This window comes from Molossus molossus, unplaced genomic scaffold (genome assembly GCF_014108415.1).
Source record: "Molossus molossus isolate mMolMol1 unplaced genomic scaffold, mMolMol1.p scaffold_m16_p_1, whole genome shotgun sequence".
Classification (NCBI taxonomy): Eukaryota; Metazoa; Chordata; class Mammalia; order Chiroptera; family Molossidae; genus Molossus; species Molossus molossus.
The window spans coordinates 118,868,019-118,890,405 of record NW_023425344.1 but is presented as its reverse complement, the minus strand read 5'-3'; the positions used below and the strand labels follow the sequence as shown (position 1 = coordinate 118,890,405).

At 37.0% G+C, this 22,387-nt stretch overlaps 1 protein-coding gene across 3 annotated transcripts in view; it reads right to left on the bottom strand.

The window, feature by feature from the left end:
- NEO1 (neogenin 1) overlaps positions 1-22,387 on the bottom strand; it is a 298,191-nt gene that overhangs the window by 170,733 nt on the left and 105,071 nt on the right. For all 3 annotated transcript variants that reach the window (XM_036277171.1, XM_036277190.1, XM_036277182.1), the window contains exons 3-4: positions 19,213-19,488; positions 13,096-13,249 (exon numbers count right to left, since the gene is read on the bottom strand). In XM_036277171.1, the coding sequence (XP_036133064.1) occupies positions 13,096-13,249; positions 19,213-19,488 (430 nt within the window). The remainder of the gene's footprint in view (positions 1-13,095; positions 13,250-19,212; positions 19,489-22,387) is intronic.

Sequence of the window (22,387 nt, the reverse complement as noted above, 5' to 3'; positions counted from 1 at the left end):
TGAGCCACACTGGCCAGGGAAGGGGGAAAAGGCTTTTAAACACATGAATAACATGATCAGATTTAGTGAAGAAAAGAAAGGAGTGGGGGAAAAGACTAGAAGCAGGAAGTTTGGTTGTAAAATTATTTTAATGGTCTATAGCAGTAATAACAGGGGTAAACAAAAGGCAAAAAGTATTGACCACTCTTTAAAAAGCTGGATGATGAAGGTAAGGAGAGAGATTTATTCATTCAGTTAACACATTTATTGGTGTGCCTGTCTGTCAGGTAGCAGCTAAGAGTGCAGCAGTGAGCAAACACACAACGGTGTTGTCATACAACTCGGTGGGAAAGACAGACATAAAAGATGATTCTACAAAATGGTGTATCAAAAGAACCTGCCAAGAAATTAGAAGAGAGGTTTTCCTGACCAAAGCAACCCTTGAGCTAAGATCTGAAGAATGCGTAGGAGCTAACATAATGGGTGGGAGAAAAAAATTTCAGAAAGACTAGCCCATGCAAAGGAACTGGGGGAGAAAGGATCACACTGCATTTGGTGATCTGAAAATAACCAGTGTGGCAGGTGTAATACAGAAAAAAAGAAACAGATGAGGATGAAACAGACCACACAAGGCTTTAAAAGCCATTTTAAGAATCTGAGTCCTGAACAGGTTGAAACGTTGCTTCTTACACCAAAAAGGTCGTGGGTTCGATTCCTGGTCAGAGCACATACCTAGGTTGCAGATTCAATCCCCAGTCAGGGCACATAAAAGGGGCAATGATCGATGTTTCTCTCTCACATGGATGTTTCTTTCTCTTTCTCTCTCTCTCTCTCCCCCTCTCTCCCTCCCTCCCTCCCTCCCTCTCAATGTTAAAAATCAAAAACATATACTTGGATGAGGATTAAAAAAATATTTGAGTCCTTAACCTAAAAACAGTGGAAAACCATTAAATATTTTAAAAAGTGTCCAAGAGGTTGCCAGTGATGTGGTGAGGTTTGAACATTGAAAAGACAGTCTGGCAGGAGTGTGAAGATGCATCTGGCATGAGGCCAGAGTACATGTAAAAAGAAAAGTTATGAGGTGACTGCAGTAATTGAGGGGACACTTAAGAGTAACTTCGAAGGCGGTAAAATGACAGATCTTGTAGATAAATGAACTGCATAGACAGAGAAACTGAAGAAGAAACACAAGTCAAGGTTGGGGTACAAGTTAAGAAACACAAGTTAAGGTTGGGGCAGTAAGTGTGAAGGGAAAAGTAAAAGGAAAATTGCTGGTCTAACTTGGGTTTTGTGTGTGTTGTTATTTGAATGAGAGACAGGTATGCCTTTCAGAGGCAAAAGGAAAGGTGTCAATGGAGAAGGAAAATTTTGAAAAAAATGCATAAAAGTGCTGAGGGGCTGGACACTAATAAGATTTAGAGCACAAAAGGAGTTCTTGGACACTCCTAAACAGCACGATTGGAAAAGTATGTAAGTCTTATATACTCTCTGGCACGAAATTTATTCTGTCATTTTTTTCTTTAAACTTTTTATTTTGAAGTAACTATAGATTCACATGTAGTTCTAAGAAATAATACAGAAAGATACCATGTGCCCTTTACCCAGTTTCCCCCAGTGGTAACATCTTATAAATCTATAGTATCGTAGTCAACCAGGATACTGGCATTTCCATACTGCCCTTTCATAGCCTCACTCACTTCTCTTCTACTCCCATCTCCTCATTAACTCCTAGCAATGACTAACCTGTTTTCCATTTCAGTAGAATGTTATATAAAGAAGATCACACAGTATGTACCCTTTGGGAACTGGCTTTTTTAATTCAGCATAATTCTCTGAAGACTCATTCAGGTTGTTGCACAGATCAACAGTTCATTCTGTCTATTGCTTAGCAGTACAGTAATCCCACAGTATGGAGATACCATAGTTTATTTAACCATTCACTCAATGAAGGACATCTGAGTGGTTTCCAGTTTGGAGCTATTATGAATAAAATTACTATAAATATACATGGATGGGTTTCCATGTGAACATAAATTAATTTTTATGGGATAAAAACCCAAGAGTGTAAATGTTAAGTCATATGGCAGTTGCACATATATTAAGTGTTTTAAGACCATTTTTCACAGTGGCTGTACCATTTCACATTCCCATCAGCCATGTCAGAGGGATCCTGCCTTTTCACAGCCTTGATAGCATTTGGTGTTATCACCTTCTAAAAATTTTTTAGCTATTCTGATACATATGTAGTGATATCTCATTGTGGTTTTAATTTGCATTTCCCTAATGGCTAGTAATGTTAAACAATTTTTCTTGTGCTTATTTACCATCTGTATATCTTTTTCGGTGAAACATCTATTCATACCTTTGCCCATGGTCTAACTGGATTACATGCTTTTTTAAATATTGAGTTTTGAGTGATTTTTTATACATTTTAGATACCAGTCCTTTGTTAGAGATGAAGTTTGCAAATATTTTCTCTCACTCTATAGTTTATCTTTTCACCCTCTTAATAGGGTCTTCCACAGAGCAAAAGTTTTTAATTTTGAGGAAATCAAATTCTCAAATTTTCTTTTATGGATTGTAATTTTGGTGTCAAATCTAAGAACTCTGCCTAGACCTAGATCCTGATTTTCTATGTTTCTTTTCTAAAATTTCAATTTGCATTTTATATTTAGTTCCATGATCCATTTTGAGTTAAACTTTTATATGAGATGTGAGACTTAGGTTGAGGCTTATTTTTTTGTCTATGGATGGATGTCCAATTGCTCCAGTACCATTTGTCGAAAAGACAATCTTTCCTCCACTGGATTTACATCTCTGTCAAAATTTAGCTGGGCATTTTTATGTGGGTCTATATCTGGATTCTTCTGATACCACTCTAGCAGAGAAAGAAGAAGATATCATTGTATCACTGTCAGGTGGAGGCAGAAGTCCAGGTTCCCCATTCTATTAATTCCTGAGGGGGAAGGGGGGAACTCCTCATTACTCCTTAGCAGGGTGGGGGTCCTGACTCCCCACTAGGCTTCCACTGAAACTATCCCCTTCCTGGGTCCAGCAAAAGTGCCTTGTACTAATCCCCACATGGCATCCACAGACACCATGGAGGGGGCACTCAATACTATAAGGTAGTGAAAGTTCTGACTCTCCACTAGGCCTCCTTTGATACTACACAAGTGGGGAAGGGAAGAAGTGTCTCTTACTGTGGATGGGATAAAAGTTCAGGCTCTCCCATATGGTCTCCAATGATATTACCTGGTTGAAATGAAAGTCTTGGCTGCCTTCTTAGCCTCTGACACCATATAGTCGGGAAGGTGAGGGACTTCATTACAATCTGGCAAAGGTGGAAATAAAGGCTTCCCACTTGGCCCTTGCTGACATAGGTGAGGATAGAGCCACTTTCTTCTATGATATCAGACTGGAGTAGGAATGATTAGAGTCTAACAGTTTTGGTATTGCTAGGCTGCCCTTCTCCTGGTCCTCTGGCTAGAGAGAACACACTCTGTTAGGGCTTTTCTGTATGTGCCTGTTGGTGCTTCCAGGTTACCAGTTTCTTTAGCTCAAATTGGCATATATGAGGCAAAAAACAAAAAAACTCAGGAAACTCACTATCAAGTTGTCCCATGGGTATCAAGGTCCCTAACGAGTCCATCTTTCTTTCTCCACTGTTCACAGTCTTATGTTTGCTGTATACATAATTTCCACGGTTTTTAGTTGTACTTAGTTGGTAGAATAGGGAAAAATACACCTACTCCATTTTCCTAGAAAGAAAGCCCTCAACTTTTTTTTTAAACAAGTTGTTTTAATAACATTAAGCATTTTTATAACTATGACCTGTTCCTTTGTGGCTGGGTCTGAATGATCATTCCACTAAAACATAACATTATAGATTACTAAATTACATTTTGCTGTGTCACCTTGCACTTGAACATTTGTATTTTCTAGATTCTTCCCCTTTAAAATAAAACTACTCAATGAATGGGATACAGTTCTTCCACTACCACCACCACCCCTTCCACATCTATGTTTGGTGTGAATCTGAACCAATTTAATCAAAAGATTAAATATATCAATTCTTAAGACATTTATAAATGTAGTGGTAATGTTTTAAAACATTCATTTTCAAAGATGTTTTAAGTTTAGTAATAGAGAAAGATGTCTAATAATTTAAGATTTTTTACTAGAGCCAGCCCAGTACTATCTGGATTTCTAGCCACTTTTTTCTTTCAATTCTAAATTTCTAATTTGGGGTCTAAATAATTTATTAGCTAAGGTCCATCTACATCTCTCATAAGGCTCTAGCTCAAACAAAGACATTTTGAGTAATTACTTAAATATAACTTGATGGACTTTCGTATTCCATTCACCTACTTATACTTTCTTATATTACATTCAAGCATTCGACCAAGATATATTGGTCACCACTCTTCCTACCCTGTTATATGTCAAGCACTGTGCTAGGATCTGAAAATACCAACGTGAACATCATCAACACTAGGTGTCCTACTTTTACATTCTCCTGAAACTTCCTGATAAAGTGATTATCAAAGCAACGCTTTCTCATACTTTTCTATCACATAACCCAAGTATGAAGAAGCCCAGAGAAATTAAAGTAGAACTCGATCTTAAAAGTTTCCTGATTTATCCTTAAAGCCGAGAGGATCATTACTAGCCATGATATATCTACATTTAACTTAATTTAAAAACATTTCCCCTCAGAAATATCTTTGATTAAAATCAAATGTAACAATTTGATATAAAATGAAAGGAAGAGATGTAACATTCCTACCATGATTTCTATACCCCTGACGCATCTAAACTCCAGTCTGAGAGTCATTCTACTAAGAACAGTTCTCTAACACACTGTATAAAACAGCAATCCCACCTGTACCTCTCTTGGCATCCATGACATACTTTGTCATAATTGTCTTCATAGCACTTATCATAAACTGAAAATGTATGCTTGTGTGATTACTGTCTGACTCTTCCCCACTGGGATATGAGTTCCTAAAGAGCAAAAGCTCTATATTTGGTTTACTATTGTATTCCCAGTATGGCAAACAGTGCTGACCATAATCAGCATTCAATAAATAATTGTTGAATATTTATTTAATAAACAAATGAGAATCATACAAATCCTTTATTTCTTTTATAAAAAAGCTAATTCCTATATTTTACATATTTCATAATGTCCTTCTATAACATTAAGTTTTATTTCTTTATTTATTTAATTTTTGGAACGTGCCCCTAGTGGGAACCGAACCTGGGACTCTCTGGTCAGCAAGCCAATGCTCCAACCACTGAACCAAACCTGCCAGGGCAATATTAAAGTTTTTAAAATAACCTATTTCAGCTTTCCTACTCCTGATAAATGTTTTATTCTAACATGTACCCAATAAAAATGTATTTTCTTAGAAACTGAAATTTTTTTCCATTTTAATGTTAACTATGTTTGTTAGAATAAGTTTAAACTATTCCCCATAAGTCTTATAAATCCTTTGCATGATTTTAGCTGGGAAAGGAGAATAAAAGAAGCAAAATACAGGCAGAAGAAGCTGTGACAGAATGGGTGTTGAGAAAAAAATCAGTGACATTGAAGATGACACCACCAGCTTTGCTAATGGAATACGTGAGAAACAATATGATTATATTCTATCATCCCCACTGATTGCTGAAGGCTGATTACAAAGCTAACTAGACAGATCTCCCTTTTCATGTCTTAATTACTGAACTACACAAATTAAGACGGTTGGCGATTTCCAAAATGGCTATGGAGTGAATGGAAGCTACATAGACTATCACCCAGGACCAAACTGGAATTACAACTAAAACACAGACAAATTGACAGGAAAAAGCAACAGAAAAGCAGCTTGCAAGGACCATATAACCAGGGACACTGACTCGATCCTGGTAGGATTGCGAAGGCGCAAGACGAGGGCTGGGAGCCCATGGTCCACAGCTCTGCAGCAGCCTTAGCTGTGAGCAGCGCCCTCAGGTAAAACTCCCAAGTGACTCCACACGGCAGAGCCGGGACAGAGGCTAAAATAGGCACAGCCACTCACCTTGGGCTCCGACAGAGGGAGGGCAGACTGGACTGGAAGTGTGTGGGGTCACTCGGGATTTGGAGGGCACTCAGAGCTTTAACTGAGTTGCAGCCAAGCAGGACGGTGGCCATATCGCTCTGTCCCAGGGCTCTGGGGAGAGGCAGTGCCCCTCCCTCAGAGATTCAACCCCACCCTGTGGGCCATTGAAATGCAAATTGAGGCTCACTAACAACCAGCATCTGCCCGGCCCTTGGGAAATCCCCTTATGCTGAGCATCTGAGGGAGTTTTTCAAGCAACTGACAACCCAACACTCTTCAAGTAACCTGGACTGCTAGCTTCCAGACAAAAAGCTAGAGGATTTTCCTGGGCTAGCAACTCTAACCAGGAAAGTAAGACTTGACAGTGGTGTTTAACTTGAGTCCTACCTCGCTCATCTAAACTCAGGAGAGGGAGCCACAAACAGCAGAACACCAATTCCCACAGGGAAAACTTGCAGGCTCCAAAGCCCACTGTGATAGCCAATATGGTGAAACACAGAAACAAAGCCAAATGAAAGAACAAGAGACCTCCACCAAAGATGATATCAATGTGGAGCAGTTAGGCATGTTAACAGAGCTAGAATTCAGAGCCATGATCTTGAGGAAGCTCAACAGCATGAGTAAAGACATAGAGATGCTGCAAATAAACCAAATGGAAATTAAAAACCACCAGGAAGAGATCAAGAGTGACATATAACAAATAAAGAACACACTAGAAGGTCAAAAGAGCAGAGTAGAGGAAGCTGAGGACCGGATCAGCAAATTAGAAGACAGGGGAGAAAAAAAATTAACCAATCAGAAAACCAAAAGGAACAATTGATTAAAAAACAGGAAGACAGCTTAAGAGAACTGAGGGACAACTGTAAACATAATAATATTCGCACCATAGGAGTCCCTGAAGAAGAAGAAAATGATTAAGGGTTAGAGAATATATTCAAAGAAATAGTGACAGAAAACTTCCCTAATTTGGTGAAGGAAGAAGGCATTCAAGTTCAAGAAGTACAAAGAGCCCCAGGTAAAAAGAACCCAAACAGGCCCACACCAAGACACATAGTAATTAAAATGCCAAAAATTATAGACAAAGAGAGAATCCTAAAAGCAGCAAAAGATAAGCAACAAGTTACCTACAAAGAAAACCCCTTAAGGCTCTCAGCTGACTTGTAACAAGAAACACTACAGGCCAGAAGGGAATGGCATGAAGTAATCAAGATCTTGAAAGACAAGGATCTGAATCCAAGACTACTCTACCCAGCAAGGCTGTCATTCAAAATAGAAGGTCAAATAAAGAGCTTCCCAGACAAAAAAAAAAACTAAGGGAATACATTAGCACCAAACCAGCATTACAAGAAATGTTAAAAGGACTGCTGTAATTAGAAGAAATACGAAGAAAAATAGAACCAAACTACACAAAAATGGCAATAAATAAGTACATATCAATTATTACCTTAAATGTGAATGGACTGAAGGTACCGATAAAAAGACACAGAGTAGCTAATTGGATAAGAAAGAATGGTTCATCTATATGTTGTTTACAAGAGACCCACCTCACAACAAAAGACTCACATAGATTGAAAGTGAAGGGATGGAAAAAAATCTTCCAAGCAAACAGAAAAAAAAAAAAAGCTGGGGTAGCAATACTCATATCTGATCAAATACATTTCAAAATGAAGACCATAACTAGAGACAAAAAAAGGCCACTACAAAATATTGAAAGGATCTATCCAACAGGAAGATATAACCTTTATAAACATATATGCACCCAATATATGAGCACCAAAATATACTAAAAATCTTCTGGGTTGACACCACTGGATAGATCCCCTAGACAAAAAAAAAATTTGCAAGGAAACAGGGACTCTAAATGAAGCACTAGACCAGAAGGATTTAATAGATATCTACAGAGAATTACACCCCAAAACTACAGAATTCACATTATTCTCAAGTACGCACATGGGACATTCTCAAAGGCAGACCACATGATAGGACACAAACTAAATCCCTACAAATTAAAGAAGATTGAAATCATATCAAGCATCTTCTCAGGTCACAATGGCATGAAAGTAGAAATCAATTTAAAAAAAAACATGCAAAGACATTTAAAAACATGGAGGCTAAATAGCATGTTATTAAACAATGAATGGGTTACCAAGGAGATCAAGGAAGAAATTAAAAACTTCCTAAAAACCAATGAAAATGAACACACAACAACACAAAATCTATGGGATGCAGCAAAAGCAGTTCTGAGGGAAGTTCATAGCACTACAGGCCTACCTCAAGAAACAAGAAAAATTTCTAATTGACTTTCTAACCTCACACCTTAAAGAATTAGAAAGTAAACAAAAAGAAAACCCCAGAGCAAGTGGAAGGAAGGAAATAGTAAAGGCCAGAGCAAAAATAAAAGACATAGAGAACAAAAAAACAATTCAAAGGATCAATGAAAGAAAGAGCTGGTTTTTCGAAAATTAAACAAGATTGATGGACCCTTAGCTAGACTCGCCAAGAAACAAAGAAAACCCAAATGCACGAAATCAGAAATGAAAGAGGAGAAGTAACAACCGATACCACAGAAATACAGAAGATCATTAACAGCTACTATGAACAATTACTTGGCAACAAATTCGACAATCTAAGTGAAATGGACAAATTTCTAGAAACACAGTCTCCCAAAACTGGGCCGGGAAGAGATAGAAAACTTGAGCAGACCAATAACAACTAAGGAAATTGAAGAGGTAATCAACACTCTCCCAGTAAACAAAAGCCCAGGCCCAGATGGCTTCATGGGGGAGTTTTACCCAACATTCAAAAAAGAACTAACACCCATTCTCCTCAAACTATTTCAAAAATTCAAATAAAAGGAAGTCTTCCAAACTCTTTTAATGAGGCCAACATAATTCTATACCAAACCAGAAAAAGACATTACACAGAAAGAAACACAGGCCAATATCCCTGATGAACAGAGATGCCAAAATTCTGAGCAAAATACTAGCAAATCGGATCCAGCAATACATCAAAAAAATTATTCACCATGACCAAATGGGATTCATCTCAGGAATGCAAGGTTGGTACAACATTCGCAGATCAATGAGATACACCATATAAACAAAATGGAAGAATAAAAACCACATGATCATATCAATAGATGCTAAAAAAGCATTCGACAAATTCCAGCATCCATTTCTGATTAAAAAAAAAAAAAGCTCAGTAATGTGGGAATAGAGGGATCATATCTAGACATAATAAAGGCCATATATGATAGACCTACAGCCAACATCATACTTAATGGGCAGAACTAAAAACATTTCCCTTAAGAACAGGACCAAGATAGGGATGTCCACTTTCACTACTCTTATTTAACATTATACTGGAAGTCTTAGCCACAGCAATCAGACAAGAAGAAAAAATAAGAGGGATCCAAATTGGAAAGGACGAAGTGAAACTGTCATTATTTGCAGATGGCATGATACTATACATAGAAAACCCTAAAGACTCCATCAAAAATCTACTAGACTTAATAAATGAATTTGGCAAAGTAGCAGGATACAAAATTATCGACAAGAAATCGACGGCACTCTTATACACCACTGATGAATTCACAGAAAGAGAAACTGAAAAAAACAACCCCATTTACCATCGCGGTCAAAAAATTAAGATACCTACGAATAAACTTAACCAAGGAAGTAAAGGACCTATTTGCAGAAAACTACAGGACATTGAAAAAAGAAATAGAGGAAGATATAAAAAAGTGGAAGCACACACCTTGTTCATGGATTGGAAGAATTAACATCATTAAAATGTCCATACTGCCCAGAGCAATCTATAGATTCAATGCAAGCCCCATCAAAATACCAACGACATACTTCACAGAACCAGAACAAATACTTCAAAAGTTCATATCGAACCAAAAAAGACCCCAAATAGCCACAGCAATTTTGAAAAAGAAGGACAAAGTAGATGGGATCACAATACCAGATATCAGGTTATACTACAAAGCGGCTGTAATCAAAACAGCCTGGTACTGGCACAAAAACAGACATATAGACCAGTGGAACAGAAGAGAGAGCCCAGAAATGGACCCAAGACAATATGCTCAATTAATATTTGACAAAGGTGGCAAGAGCATACAGTGGAGTAAAGACAGCCTCTTTAATAAATGGTACTGGGAAAATTGGACAGCTACATGCAAAAAAATGAAACTAGACCATCAACTTACACCATACACAAAAATAAACTCAAAATAAATAAAAGACTTAAATGTGACTCGTGAATCCATAGAAATTCTAAAAGAAAATGTAGGCAACAAAATTTTGGACACCACACGCAGCAGAATTTTCACTGATACATCACCTAAGGCTACAGAAATAAAGAAAAAAACGAACACATGGGACTAGATCAAACTAAAGAGCTTTTGTACAGCAAAAGAAACAACCATCAAAATGGAAAGGCAACCCACTGTATGGGAGAGCATATTTGCCAATGATATATCAGATAAGGGGTTAATTTCCAAAATATATAGAATGCTCATACAAGTCAACAATAGGAAGACAAAGAACCCAATATAAAATGGGCAGAGGAGCTGAATAGACACCTTTCCAAACAGGACATACAAATGGCCAAGAGACATATGAAGAAATGCTCAACATCACTAATCATCAGAGAGATGCAAATTAAAACAACAATGAGGTATCACTTCACACCTGTCCGAATGGTCACCATCAACAAATCATCAAACAAGTGTTGGCACGGGTGCGGAGATAAGGGGACAATAGTGCACTGCTGGTGGGAATGCAGACTGGTGCAGCCACTATGGAAAACAATATGGTGTTACCTCAAATAATTAAAAATTGAACTTCCTTTTGACCCAGTGATCCCACTACTAGGAATATACCCTAAGAAGTCTGAAATACCAATCAGAAAGAATATATGGACCCCCATGTTCATAGCAGCACTATTTACAATAGCTAAGATCTGGAAACAGCCCAAGTAGACGAGTGGATAAAAAAGATGTGGTACATATACACAATGGAGTACTATGCAGCTATAAGAAAGAAAGATCTCTTATCCTTTGAGACAACATGGAGGGACCTGGAAAATATTATCCTAAGTAAAACAAGCCAAGCAGAAAAAGACAAATACCACATGATCTCACTTATATATGGAATATAATGAATATAACAGTCTGAGGAATAGGGTAGACCCAGAAACACGGAAGTAGGGTACAGACTGACAACCCTCAGAAGAGGAGGTGGTGGGGGTTGGGAAGAGATAAACCACAGAACTTATATGCACGTATGCATAACCAATGGACATGGACAACAAAGCCGGTGACGGGGCGAGGGGGGGATGGGGAAAAGGGTGTCAATGGGGTAAAAAAGGAGAAACATCTCTAACAAAAATAAAATTAAAAAAAATAAATTAATTATAAAAAAAACAAAAACAAATTAAGACTGTCTGCTTAACCCTGGCCGGTGTGCTCAATGGTTAGAGCATCTGCCCACACAGAAGAGTCTTGGATTCAATTCCCAGTCAAGGACACGTGCCTGGGTTGCAGGTTCAATGCCCGCCCCATACAGGGTCGTTCAGGAGGCATCCAATCAATGTGTTTTTCTCACACTGATGTTTCTCTCTCTCTTTCTCTTCCCCCCTCCTTCTACTCTATCTAAAAATCAATGGAAAAAATATCCTTGGGCAAGGATTAACAAACAAACAAACAAAAATGTCTGCTTACTTCGGATTACTAAATTGACAAACTCTAGATCTGCTCTACCCAAATCAATAGCCACTAGTCACATGTAGCTACTGACACTTGAAAATGTGGCTACAATTACTGAGGAACAGAACTTTTAAATTTTTATTTAAATGCAGAAGCAGTACTGAATATAAACTCTATTGTTTTGGTAGAACACCACTGCATTTTAACAAGTACATTGCATAAATTATTGTATTTAGTATAGTAGATGTACTTTTTTTTTTCTTTATTAATTTTTTTTTTTTTTTGAGAGAGAGGAACGGAGAGGGAGAAAGAGACAGAAACATTGATGAGAAAGAACATCAACTGGCTGCCTCCTGCATGCCCCCCATGGGGGATCAGGCCCACAACCTCATCATGTGCCCTGACTGGGAATCAAACCAGTGACCTCTTCATGCATGGGTCGACGCTCAACCACTGAGCCAAACTGGCTGGGCTATTTCTTACTCTTTTAATGCAGCTACCAGAAAATTTTAAGTTATACATGTGGCTTGCATCATATTTCTTTTAGACAGTATTGCTCTAGAACAGTGGTCCACAACTGGGGACAGTTTTGTCCTCTCAGTGACATTTGACAATATCTAGAAACAATTCTAGTTGTCACAATTTGAAAGTGCTATTGGCGTCAAGTGGGTAGAGGTCAGGGATGTTACTAAACATCTTACAATGCATGAGATAACTTGCTTTGGAAACAAAACATACCTAACCACCACCAACACCACCACACCACCACCTCAGTTCTCTTATTAGAATACAACTGAGAAATGTATACAGTTGTAATGAAGGGGATGAGATGGATGACATGGTGGTTGATGTTAACAGAAAAGACTTTTGAGGAAGATGAAGAATTTGCAATCATAGAAGATGGCAGGTATTATTTTAAAAGGCAAAATCAAAAGGATGAGAAATACATTTTCTTTTACTGTTTAAATAAAGAAAAAAACTACCATCAACAAAATGCATATAAGAGTGAGTGAGAAGTCTCAGGCTAGTCAGGACTGGAAACTCTTGTAATAATTTAGAGAAAAGGGTCCAGAGGCCTTAAGCTAAGGATACTGCAGTTCAGAAAGAAAAAAATTAAACAATTATCCCTTAATATTTTGAAAGCTTTTCTTGAAACATCTTCATTATATACAGCATATAAACATATGTTTAAGATGATAAATAAGCATTATGATGTGTTTAAAATTTTTAAAAAGGAGATGATAATTTTTTATTAATCGATAGTCCCAAATAAGATAAGACTAAGTTTCGAGCTAAGGCTGAAAAAGTCTTTTAGGCAGACATTACCTTTCTGTGTCAAGTGCCTCCTCATTTTTCATCCATTTAATGGTTGGAAGAGGAAGTCCGGAAGCAACACATGACAATACTGCACTCTGACCAATGACTCTGACTAGGGAAGAAGGTTGTTTCAAAAATACCAAGTTTGATGTGACCTCGGGATCTAAAAAACAAAAAATTTAATAAAAGATAATGATTAAGAAAGTACTTTACCACTTTAAAGATGAAGAATGACAAATTCCTATTCAGTCTGAATGGCTTTATATAACCAACTATTTTAAGCAAAAGTGACACAAGAAAATTCCATTTAAATAAGCAAACAATTCTTTTCATTTTTGTTTTTTTATCCTCACCCGAGGACATTTTTCCATTTTTTGTTCAGACAGAGTGGGAGGGAGAAAGAGGAAGAGAGAGAGAGAGAGAGAGAGAAATATCGATGTGAAAGGGACACATCGAGTGGCTGCCTCCCGCACGACCCAACCAGGGCCGGGAACAAACTGCAACCGAGGTGCGTGCCCTTAGCGGGAACCAAACCCAGGCCTCTCTGGACCACAGGCTGACACTCCAACCACTGAGCCAAACCGGCCAGGGCAAACGTTTCCTAAATAACTTTTATGTGCAAAGCACTGTCCTAGGTTCTCTAGGTTCTTGAAGATGTGTAAGTTATAACTCCTGCCTTCAAGGTACTTAACTAGTTAACTGAGGGAGGTTTGACATGAATCCCCTTTATTTTAAAAGATGGGAAAAAGCAAATGGCTCATGAGTGGTACAAACCAATAAGAGACTGAGCAAACTCAGGACCCTTAGCAGCATCCTCCCCACTCCCAGTGAAAGGTTTCCTTTCCTTCCCTGTACTCCTGAAAATCTTCTGAGTTTCTTCTCTAACTTGGTTCACTCAGTCTGTCAATCCTTTGATTTTATAACCGTGCAACTATCAGGCTACCACTATATAGATGTTCACTTCATATAGTTGTTCTTAAGGACATATGAAAAGCCACATTCTTATGGATAAAAGGTAGGTTCTCCAAAGTTTTGATGGTGTAATATTTCTAATGTTAATTAATGAGAAAAACAAATTCTCAGGCAAAGAGATGTGACTCCTGTCCCCATAATCTTAGGAAAAGATGTTTTATAGCCATGGTAACAACCACCATATCTGGCTTTAAACTTGTGAACCAAATGATGATGATTCTGTAGTCATGGTAACAAGTAAAAACTGTCTAATAGATCAGCAACAACTCACTTTAATGAACATGTCTTTGGAAGCCAACCAATCAGTGACAGCTTCAGGCTTTTAATGTCAGCCGTTCAGCAGCAGAATCACTTGCTTTTAAGACTGACATTAACCTGCTCCCACCTCTAATCAACCATAAAACATGCTTCTCTGACTGACAGTGACCCACCCCTGTGCCTTGGAACCAAAACACCAAAAACAATGTCTTCCTCAAAAATTCTGTAAGAGAACAGAAATTTGCATTATTCAAGAAGACTATACTTCTGAATAAAATTTAAAAATGAAAAAAAAAGTAAACAGAAGCATATACTATGCTCAAGGATAGCAAAAATTAACATCATTTAAATCTCCACACTACCCAAAGCAATCTATACATTCAATACAATTCCTCCCAAAATACCAATGGAATATTTCACAGAACTAAAACAAATAATAATAATCGAAATATGTATATGGATTCATAAAAGGCCCCAAATAGCGACAGCAATCTTAAGAAAGAAGAACAAAGATAAAGGTATCACACTATCTGGTCTCAAATTATACTAAAAGGCTATAGTAATAAAAACAGCATGGTACTGGCATAAAAACAAACATGGATCAATGAACCAGAATAGAGAGCCCAGAAATACACCCACACCATTATGGTCAATTAATCATGACAGAGAAGGCAAGAATATTCAATGGACTAAAGACAGTCTATTCAATAAATGGTGTTGGGAAAACTGGACAGATACATGCATTAAAATGAAACTAGACCATCTTCCAGTACCATATACAAAAATAAACTCAAAATGGATTAAAGACTTAAATGTAAGACTCAAAACCATAAAACTCCTAGAAGAAAACATAGGCAGTAAAATCTCTGACATTTCTCTTAGCAGTGTTTTTTCTGATATATCTCCTCAGGCAAGGGAAACAAAAGAAAAAATAAACAACAGGACTACATTGAACTAAACAGTTTTTGCACAGTAGAGGAAATCAACAACAAAACAAAAAGATAATCTATTGAATGGAAGAACATATTCATCAATGATACATCTGATAAGGGGTTAATATCCAAAATTTATAAAGAACTCATGCAACTCAAAACCAAAAAATCCAATTAAAAATAGGCAGAAGAACTGAATAGACACTTCTTCAAAGAGGACATGCAAATATGGTCAACAGACATATGAAAAGATGCTCAATATCACTAATCATTCAGAGAAATGCAAATTAAAACCACAATGAGCTATCACCTCACACTTTTCAGAATGACTATCATCAATAAGTCAATAAACAAGTGGTGGCGAGGATGTGGAGAAAAGAAAACCTTCATGCACTGTTGGTCGGAATGCAGATTTGTGCAGGTACTGTGGAATACAGTATGAAGGGTGCACAAAAAATTAAATATGCAGTTGTCTTATGACCCAGCAATCACACTTCTGGGCATATATCCAAAGAAATCAAAAACACTAATTTGAAACAATACATGCACCCCTATGTTCAGTGGAGTGTTATTTACAATAGCTAAGATATGGAAACAACCCAAGTGAGACGAGTGAATAAAAAAGTGGTGGAAGCCCTGGCCGGTTTGGCTCAACAGTTATAGCATCAGCCTGTGGACCAAAGAGTTGGTCACAGGTTCAATTCTGGTCAAGAGCACGTACCTCGGTAGCAGTTTGGGACCCAGCCCTGGTTGGGGTCATGCGGGAGGCAACCAGTAGATGTATCTCTCTCACATCAATGTTTCTCTCTCCCTCCACCCACTCTATTTGAAAATAAATTGAAAAATGTCCCTGGGTGAGGATTTAAAAAAAAAAAAAGTGGTGGCACATATATGCAATGGAATATTACTCAGCCATAAAAAAGAATGAAATCTTACCATTTGCTAACAGCATGGGGTGACCTAGACGGTATTATGCTAAGTGAAATAAGTTAGTCAGAGAAAGACAAATATCATATGATTTCACTTACATGTGGAATCTAAAGGACCAAATAAACAAAAAAACAATGTAGCTGGAGACTCACAGAGAACAGACTGATGTTAATCAGAGGGAAGGGGATTTGGGAGCCTAGGTAGAAAAGGTAAGGGAACTGATATATAGATTGGTAGTTACAAAACAGTTACAGAGATATCAAGTACAGCACAGGGAATATAGTTGATAATATTGTAATAACTACCTATGGTGCCAGGTGGGCACTATATGAGGAATATCAGGAGGAAAACTTTGTCAAGTATGATTGTCTAATCACTATGCTGTACCCCTGAAACTAATACAAAATAATGTTGAATGTAAACTGTAATTGAAAAATAAATTTAAAAAAAAAGAAATTGCCCACTGCAGAAGTAAAAACCATTAAATATCAGCAATTTTTGGTGGGTTATTATGGTTCAACTAAAAATAATCAATCATCTTTTAAGCATCACTAAAAAAAAAGTTTTGGTTTTCTTAATGCTAATCTAAAAAATAAACTTATTTCACATTTTATTATTAATGTATTAAATGTGGTACAAATGTGTTGTTATGAAATAGTCACAGGGATATAACATACAGTGTAGGGAACTAAAACAAAATAATATTGAATGTAAATTGTAATTGAAAATTAAAAGTAAAAAATTAAATAAAAAAAGAATGATGATGACCATGCTTGACAAGCACAGCTCTCCCTAAGTCAACAAAACATTCAGTATTGTGTTTTTGTTGTAGATATTGAGTGGTGGTTCATCCTTTGACACTGATAATCTTGTTTCCTTGGATCCAGTTTGGAGGATTTGATTGAATGTTACCCTGGGTATAAAGAACTATAAACTCTGCCATGTAAAAGCAAGTCAAGAAGTAGGCTAGAAGATACTGTTATCTGGCAATAGTTCTATTTTTTTTAAGACCTTGAAATATTTAGCTAGGTTTAACTGAATTTTGGTAGAAACAAATAAATTTTAACAAATATTTACTAATTACCATTCTTGGCATCAGACAAAATTAGTTATCCACATTGAGCTTATATACTAATAGGGGGAGAAATAACAAAAAGAAGATGTAGGATGGCCCTGGCTGGCTTGGCTCAACAGTTAAGAGTGTCAGCCCTCGGACCAAAGAGTCATAGGGTCAATTCTGGTCAAGGGCACATACCTCAGTTGCAGTTCGATCCCCAGCCCTGGTCAGGGTCGTGCAGGAGCAGGAGGCAACCAATTGATGTGTCTCTCTCACATCAATGTTTCTCTTTCTCTTTCTCTCCCCACCCCCCCTTCCCTTCTACTCTATCAAAAAAAAAATCAATGAAAAAATATCCTTGGGTGAGGATTAAAAAAAAAAAAAGATGTAGGATGTCAAGCTGACTGAATAGCTCGTTGGTTAGAGCGTCATCTCGATACACAAAGGTTGCTGGTTCAATCCTCAGTCAGGGCACATACAAGAAATCAACCAATGAATGCATAAATAAGTGGAATAAAATCGATGTTTCTCTCTCTCTCTCCCTCTAAGAGTTAATAATTATTTTAAAATTTTAATAAAAATAAAAAAAGATGTAGTATGTAAGGAGAAAGTGCCAGGGGCACAGGGGGATGGGAATGGAAGACTGTTGCTTTAAAGAGTGGTCAAGGAAGGCTTCACTGATAAAGTTATGTTTGGGTAGAGAGTAAGACAGTGAGTCAGGCAGATATCTGAGGAAAGAGGATTAGAAAAAAATGACAAGCAGAAAGGCACAAAAGCAAGAGCATGTTTGGAGTGTTATAGAAACATAAGGAGGCCACAATCACAGAATGAGGGAGAGAAAAGTATAAGATGGAAGAAGAGAGATGGGGTAGGGAGGTGGCATAAAGTTTATGTATAAAGCCTTACAGGCCAAGGATTTTAACATTTATTCTGAGAAAGGAAATCACCAGGAGGTTTTGAGCAAAGACATCACGTTATCTAATACACATTTTAAAACATACACATGGCTGCTGAGCTGAGAATACATTGGACAGGAATGACAAGGGCAAAGATGATGATGAAAAAGAAAGAAACTGCATTTGAAAAAAATTAGTTCAAGGCCCATCAGCAACACCATCAAAATCACTGCCCATCATAGTAGTCTCACTTTGCAAGCCAATCCATACACTAAAAATAAACCTATTAAGTCATTGTATATCCAAATGGCCCACACAATGTAGGGATGGTCCAATTATATTCATATACTCACATTTAAAATAAGAAACGTAGAAAGAATCAGGCACTTAGCAGTGGGAATAGAAGCTAAAAGGTCATGAAACATCAAGAGGCTAGAGGGACTACGATAAGCTACAAGTGAGAAAAAGTTAAGAGTAAGTTATACAGCTGAGAAAAGATAACACAAAACAAGTTATGAGGAAAGCCAGTAGGAACAGAGAGAGTGAGAACCCACAAAGGAAATATGGAAAGAAAAGCTAGGTTTACATTAAAATGGGGGAGCATTATAAAGATCCAAGAACTCTTGCTTACCAGTGTCTCCAGAGCTGCTATAGTAACAGCTACCACTCTGCCCATCTCTTGCATGACAGAGCCTGAGTGAGTCCCTAATTCTTACAAGTAAAAAGACCTAACTATAAAAAGTATTCTATTACAGGTAAGTAATCAAATTCAAAGAAGTATCCTATTGTAGGGAGGCCTGACAAAAAGAAACAGAGCTAATGTTTCTTTGTTTAAGAGGAATGCAATAGATATTGAATATACTTTATTACTTGATACATTTTACTCACAAATGAATTCATTAAAGTGTAGATCTTTCTTGTGTTTTCTTCCTTTCCCCCCTATAAAAAATTGAGACTCCTTATGTTGACATTAACCTGTCACACCACATATTTAACAGTATTCATTTAAAAAAAAATCTAAGAGAACAAATTTTACCCATCAATAAACATAAAACCATCAGTCCTGATAATAGAGGAATACCTGGAAGAACTTTTAATTCCGCTTCATCACTATACTTTGGTGGCCCACCACTTTCAACTACGCATCGATAAAGTCCCCCATCTCCCTCAGTTGTGTTGCTGATCACCAGTGTTCCACTTGGAAGTTTGATGACTCTATCATCCAGAAGAAGAGGCTGCCTGTTCAGTTCCCATCTCACAAATGGGACCAAATCTGCATTAACTTCACAATTCAGAATTGCACTGTTCCCAGCATAAACTGAAGAAGGTTCTGGCTGGCTGGCAAATCTTGGAAGACCTGGCCAAAAAAGAAAAAGAATAAATAAAATGTAGTTAAACATTACTTTAAAATGTAGTCATGGAGACCAGAAGCAAGTCAGCCCATGTGATCATATGTATGGTAGAGCTAGGGTCAAGAAGGCGGTTCATGAGTCAGGAAATTGACTACATACAGGATTACAAATCAAACAAGTAAATGTACTAGGGACATTTGGAGTCAGACTCCTCACAGTCAGAGAAGCATGGTACAAATGTGGAAAAGCAGAAGGCTGAATAAATCCCATTGTATTGGACTAGAATGGAGGTATCAGTGTAAACTTATGGTTTCATATAATTATAGATATACAAATATAGAAAGATGCATATATAGATATAAATGTACATATATATGAAATACATATGTTTCATATACAGTCATCAGTCCAGAGAGTCCAGAATTAATAATCAATATCACTCCAGTGGCAAATATATGATGATTTCTAAATACCATTCTCCATTACATGGAACCAATGCTCTTTGGAGAAATGACTAATTCTAGGACTGGTAAAGGGAAAGTACAAGATAGGTCTGGAATGTCTTATGACAGAAAAGAAGGAAGTACCCAAAGAACAATATGGATAAAACAATAGGACACAAAAGTCAGATTAAAGGGAGTTTCCTTTGGCTAAATCTGGGATAATGAATCATAAATGGATGTTAAAATTAGTAGGTAAAAGTTAAATGAGAAATAAGATATTCATAGGGAATCAAACTGTCTCTTCCCCAAATTCTTAAAAGTAAAAATACTTATCCATTTTACAGTGAGAGACATAGCACAGACTACCTTAATAATAAAAAAATAATTTCACCAGTAATGAAACAAAACATCACATGCTTCCTGGTATGAAGGATTGAGAAGAACAGAGTATCACTATGATCAATATTCCTCTCAAAAATGCAAAACCTGACTTAAAAAATCCATAATGAGACTAGGAAAAAGAAGAATAGTTTGAGATTAAAAGAGTCTAAAAGAGACAACTACTACGTAAAATATGTAATTCTGGACCTGAAAGGAGATAGGGGCTGGGAGAGTGGGTTAAATTTCCATGATTTTTGTGGGTTTTTTGTTTTGTTTTGTTTTTTGCTATTAAGACCAATTTACAGAACCAGTGAAATCCTAATGGTGTCTATGGATTGAATGATAGTATTATATCAAGGTTAATTTCCTAAAAATGATGGATGGTTATTTAGGAAAATGCCCCTTTTAGAAAATATACAAGGAAGTATTTATGTAGCAGAAACATCTGTAATTTACTCTTAATAGCTCAGAAAAACATTCAGAAAAAATTTATGTGGGTATTGTATATCAGAGGTGGTGTGATAAGGCAGATGTGATCTGAGTGAAGACTAAAATGGGGTTTCTTGTTTCATTCTTGCAATGATTCCATAAGTTTAAAATGACTTCGTAATCAAATATTAACCAAAAAATGCGGTCATAAATACTCTGTAGAGGCCACAGAATGCAGTGGTGGAGAGCATGAGTTCTGGAGTCACATAATCTGCATCTTAATCCCACCTTCACCACTTGGTTCGTGATTGTGTGATGTTGGCAAATTACTTAATCTCTAAGCCTCAGTTTCTTCATTAGTAAAGTCAGTACAGTAACAGGACTCATAAAGTTGTTAAAAAATTTAAACATTTAACTAATTAAATGCTTAAATAATTCACATGTACCATATTGCCAGGCACATAAATACTCAACAAATATAGTATTACTACCAATAAAATCTAACAATATTACCAACAATAATATCTAAAAGGTGACTCTGACATGCTCAGAATACAACAAAATGTTTCTTTAATCTTTAACGACTAACAAATTATGAGAAACAACTAGAGTTCTTCTAGTTTTATTGTGGTTAATTAGTTCATATGTAAATGACACACATTTACAGGTTGTCCAACTGTGATACAAATTTTTATTTTTTGTTTCAAGGGGATTTTTGAAGAAAAGAAACAAAGATAAAATTGACAAAATATCCACTTTTCAGAAACTAGAAAATCAGAAGAAAGAAAATAACAAAAATAAACACACAGCCTGGTTGGTGTGGCTCAGTGACTACCTGAGCATCAACCCATGTACCAAGAGGTTGCCGGTTCAATTCCTTGTCAGGGCACATGCCAAGGTTGTGGGCCAAATACCCAATGGGGAATATGCAGGAGGCGGCCAATTGATGTTCTCTCTCATTAATGTTTCTCTCTCTCTCTCTCCCCCTCTCCCTTCTTCTCTCTCTAAAATCAATAAAGAAAAAAATTTAAAATAAATAAGTAAATGCACAAACTTACAAAGGAAAAAAAAAAAGGAGTCTGGAATAAAACCAAAAGCTAGTTCTATTTTTTTTAAGTCAAAATATTCTTCTTTTTTAGGTCTCATAAAAATGAGCAATTTTTAAAAACATAAATGCACAACTACCTATGGGAAGTCAACAGACAAAAATTTCAAAAAGTTTCTGAATAGAGAAAGCAGATGGAGGAACTAGTAACTGATGCTGAGGCTTCAGCTCCTCATGCTCATAAACAGAAAGCCAGTTTGTCCTGCTGCCTCAGAAAAATTGCAGGACAAAAGAGAGATAGTGGGAATGGAGCTGCCAAGAAGGGATTAACAATGTCTGTATTTAGCCCTGGCCAGTATGGCTCAGAGGTTAAAGCATCGGCCTGTGGACCAAAGAGTCCCAGGTTCGATTCCGGCCAAGGGCCCGTACTTCAGTTGCAGTCTCTCCCGGCCCCGGTTGGGGTCATGAGGATGGCAACCAATCAATGTGTCTCTCTCACATCGATGTTTCTTTCTTTCTCTCTCTCTCCCAGTCTGTCTGAAGATAAATGTAAAACTATCCTCAGGTTAAATAAACAAGTCAATAAATAAATAAATAAAAACAATG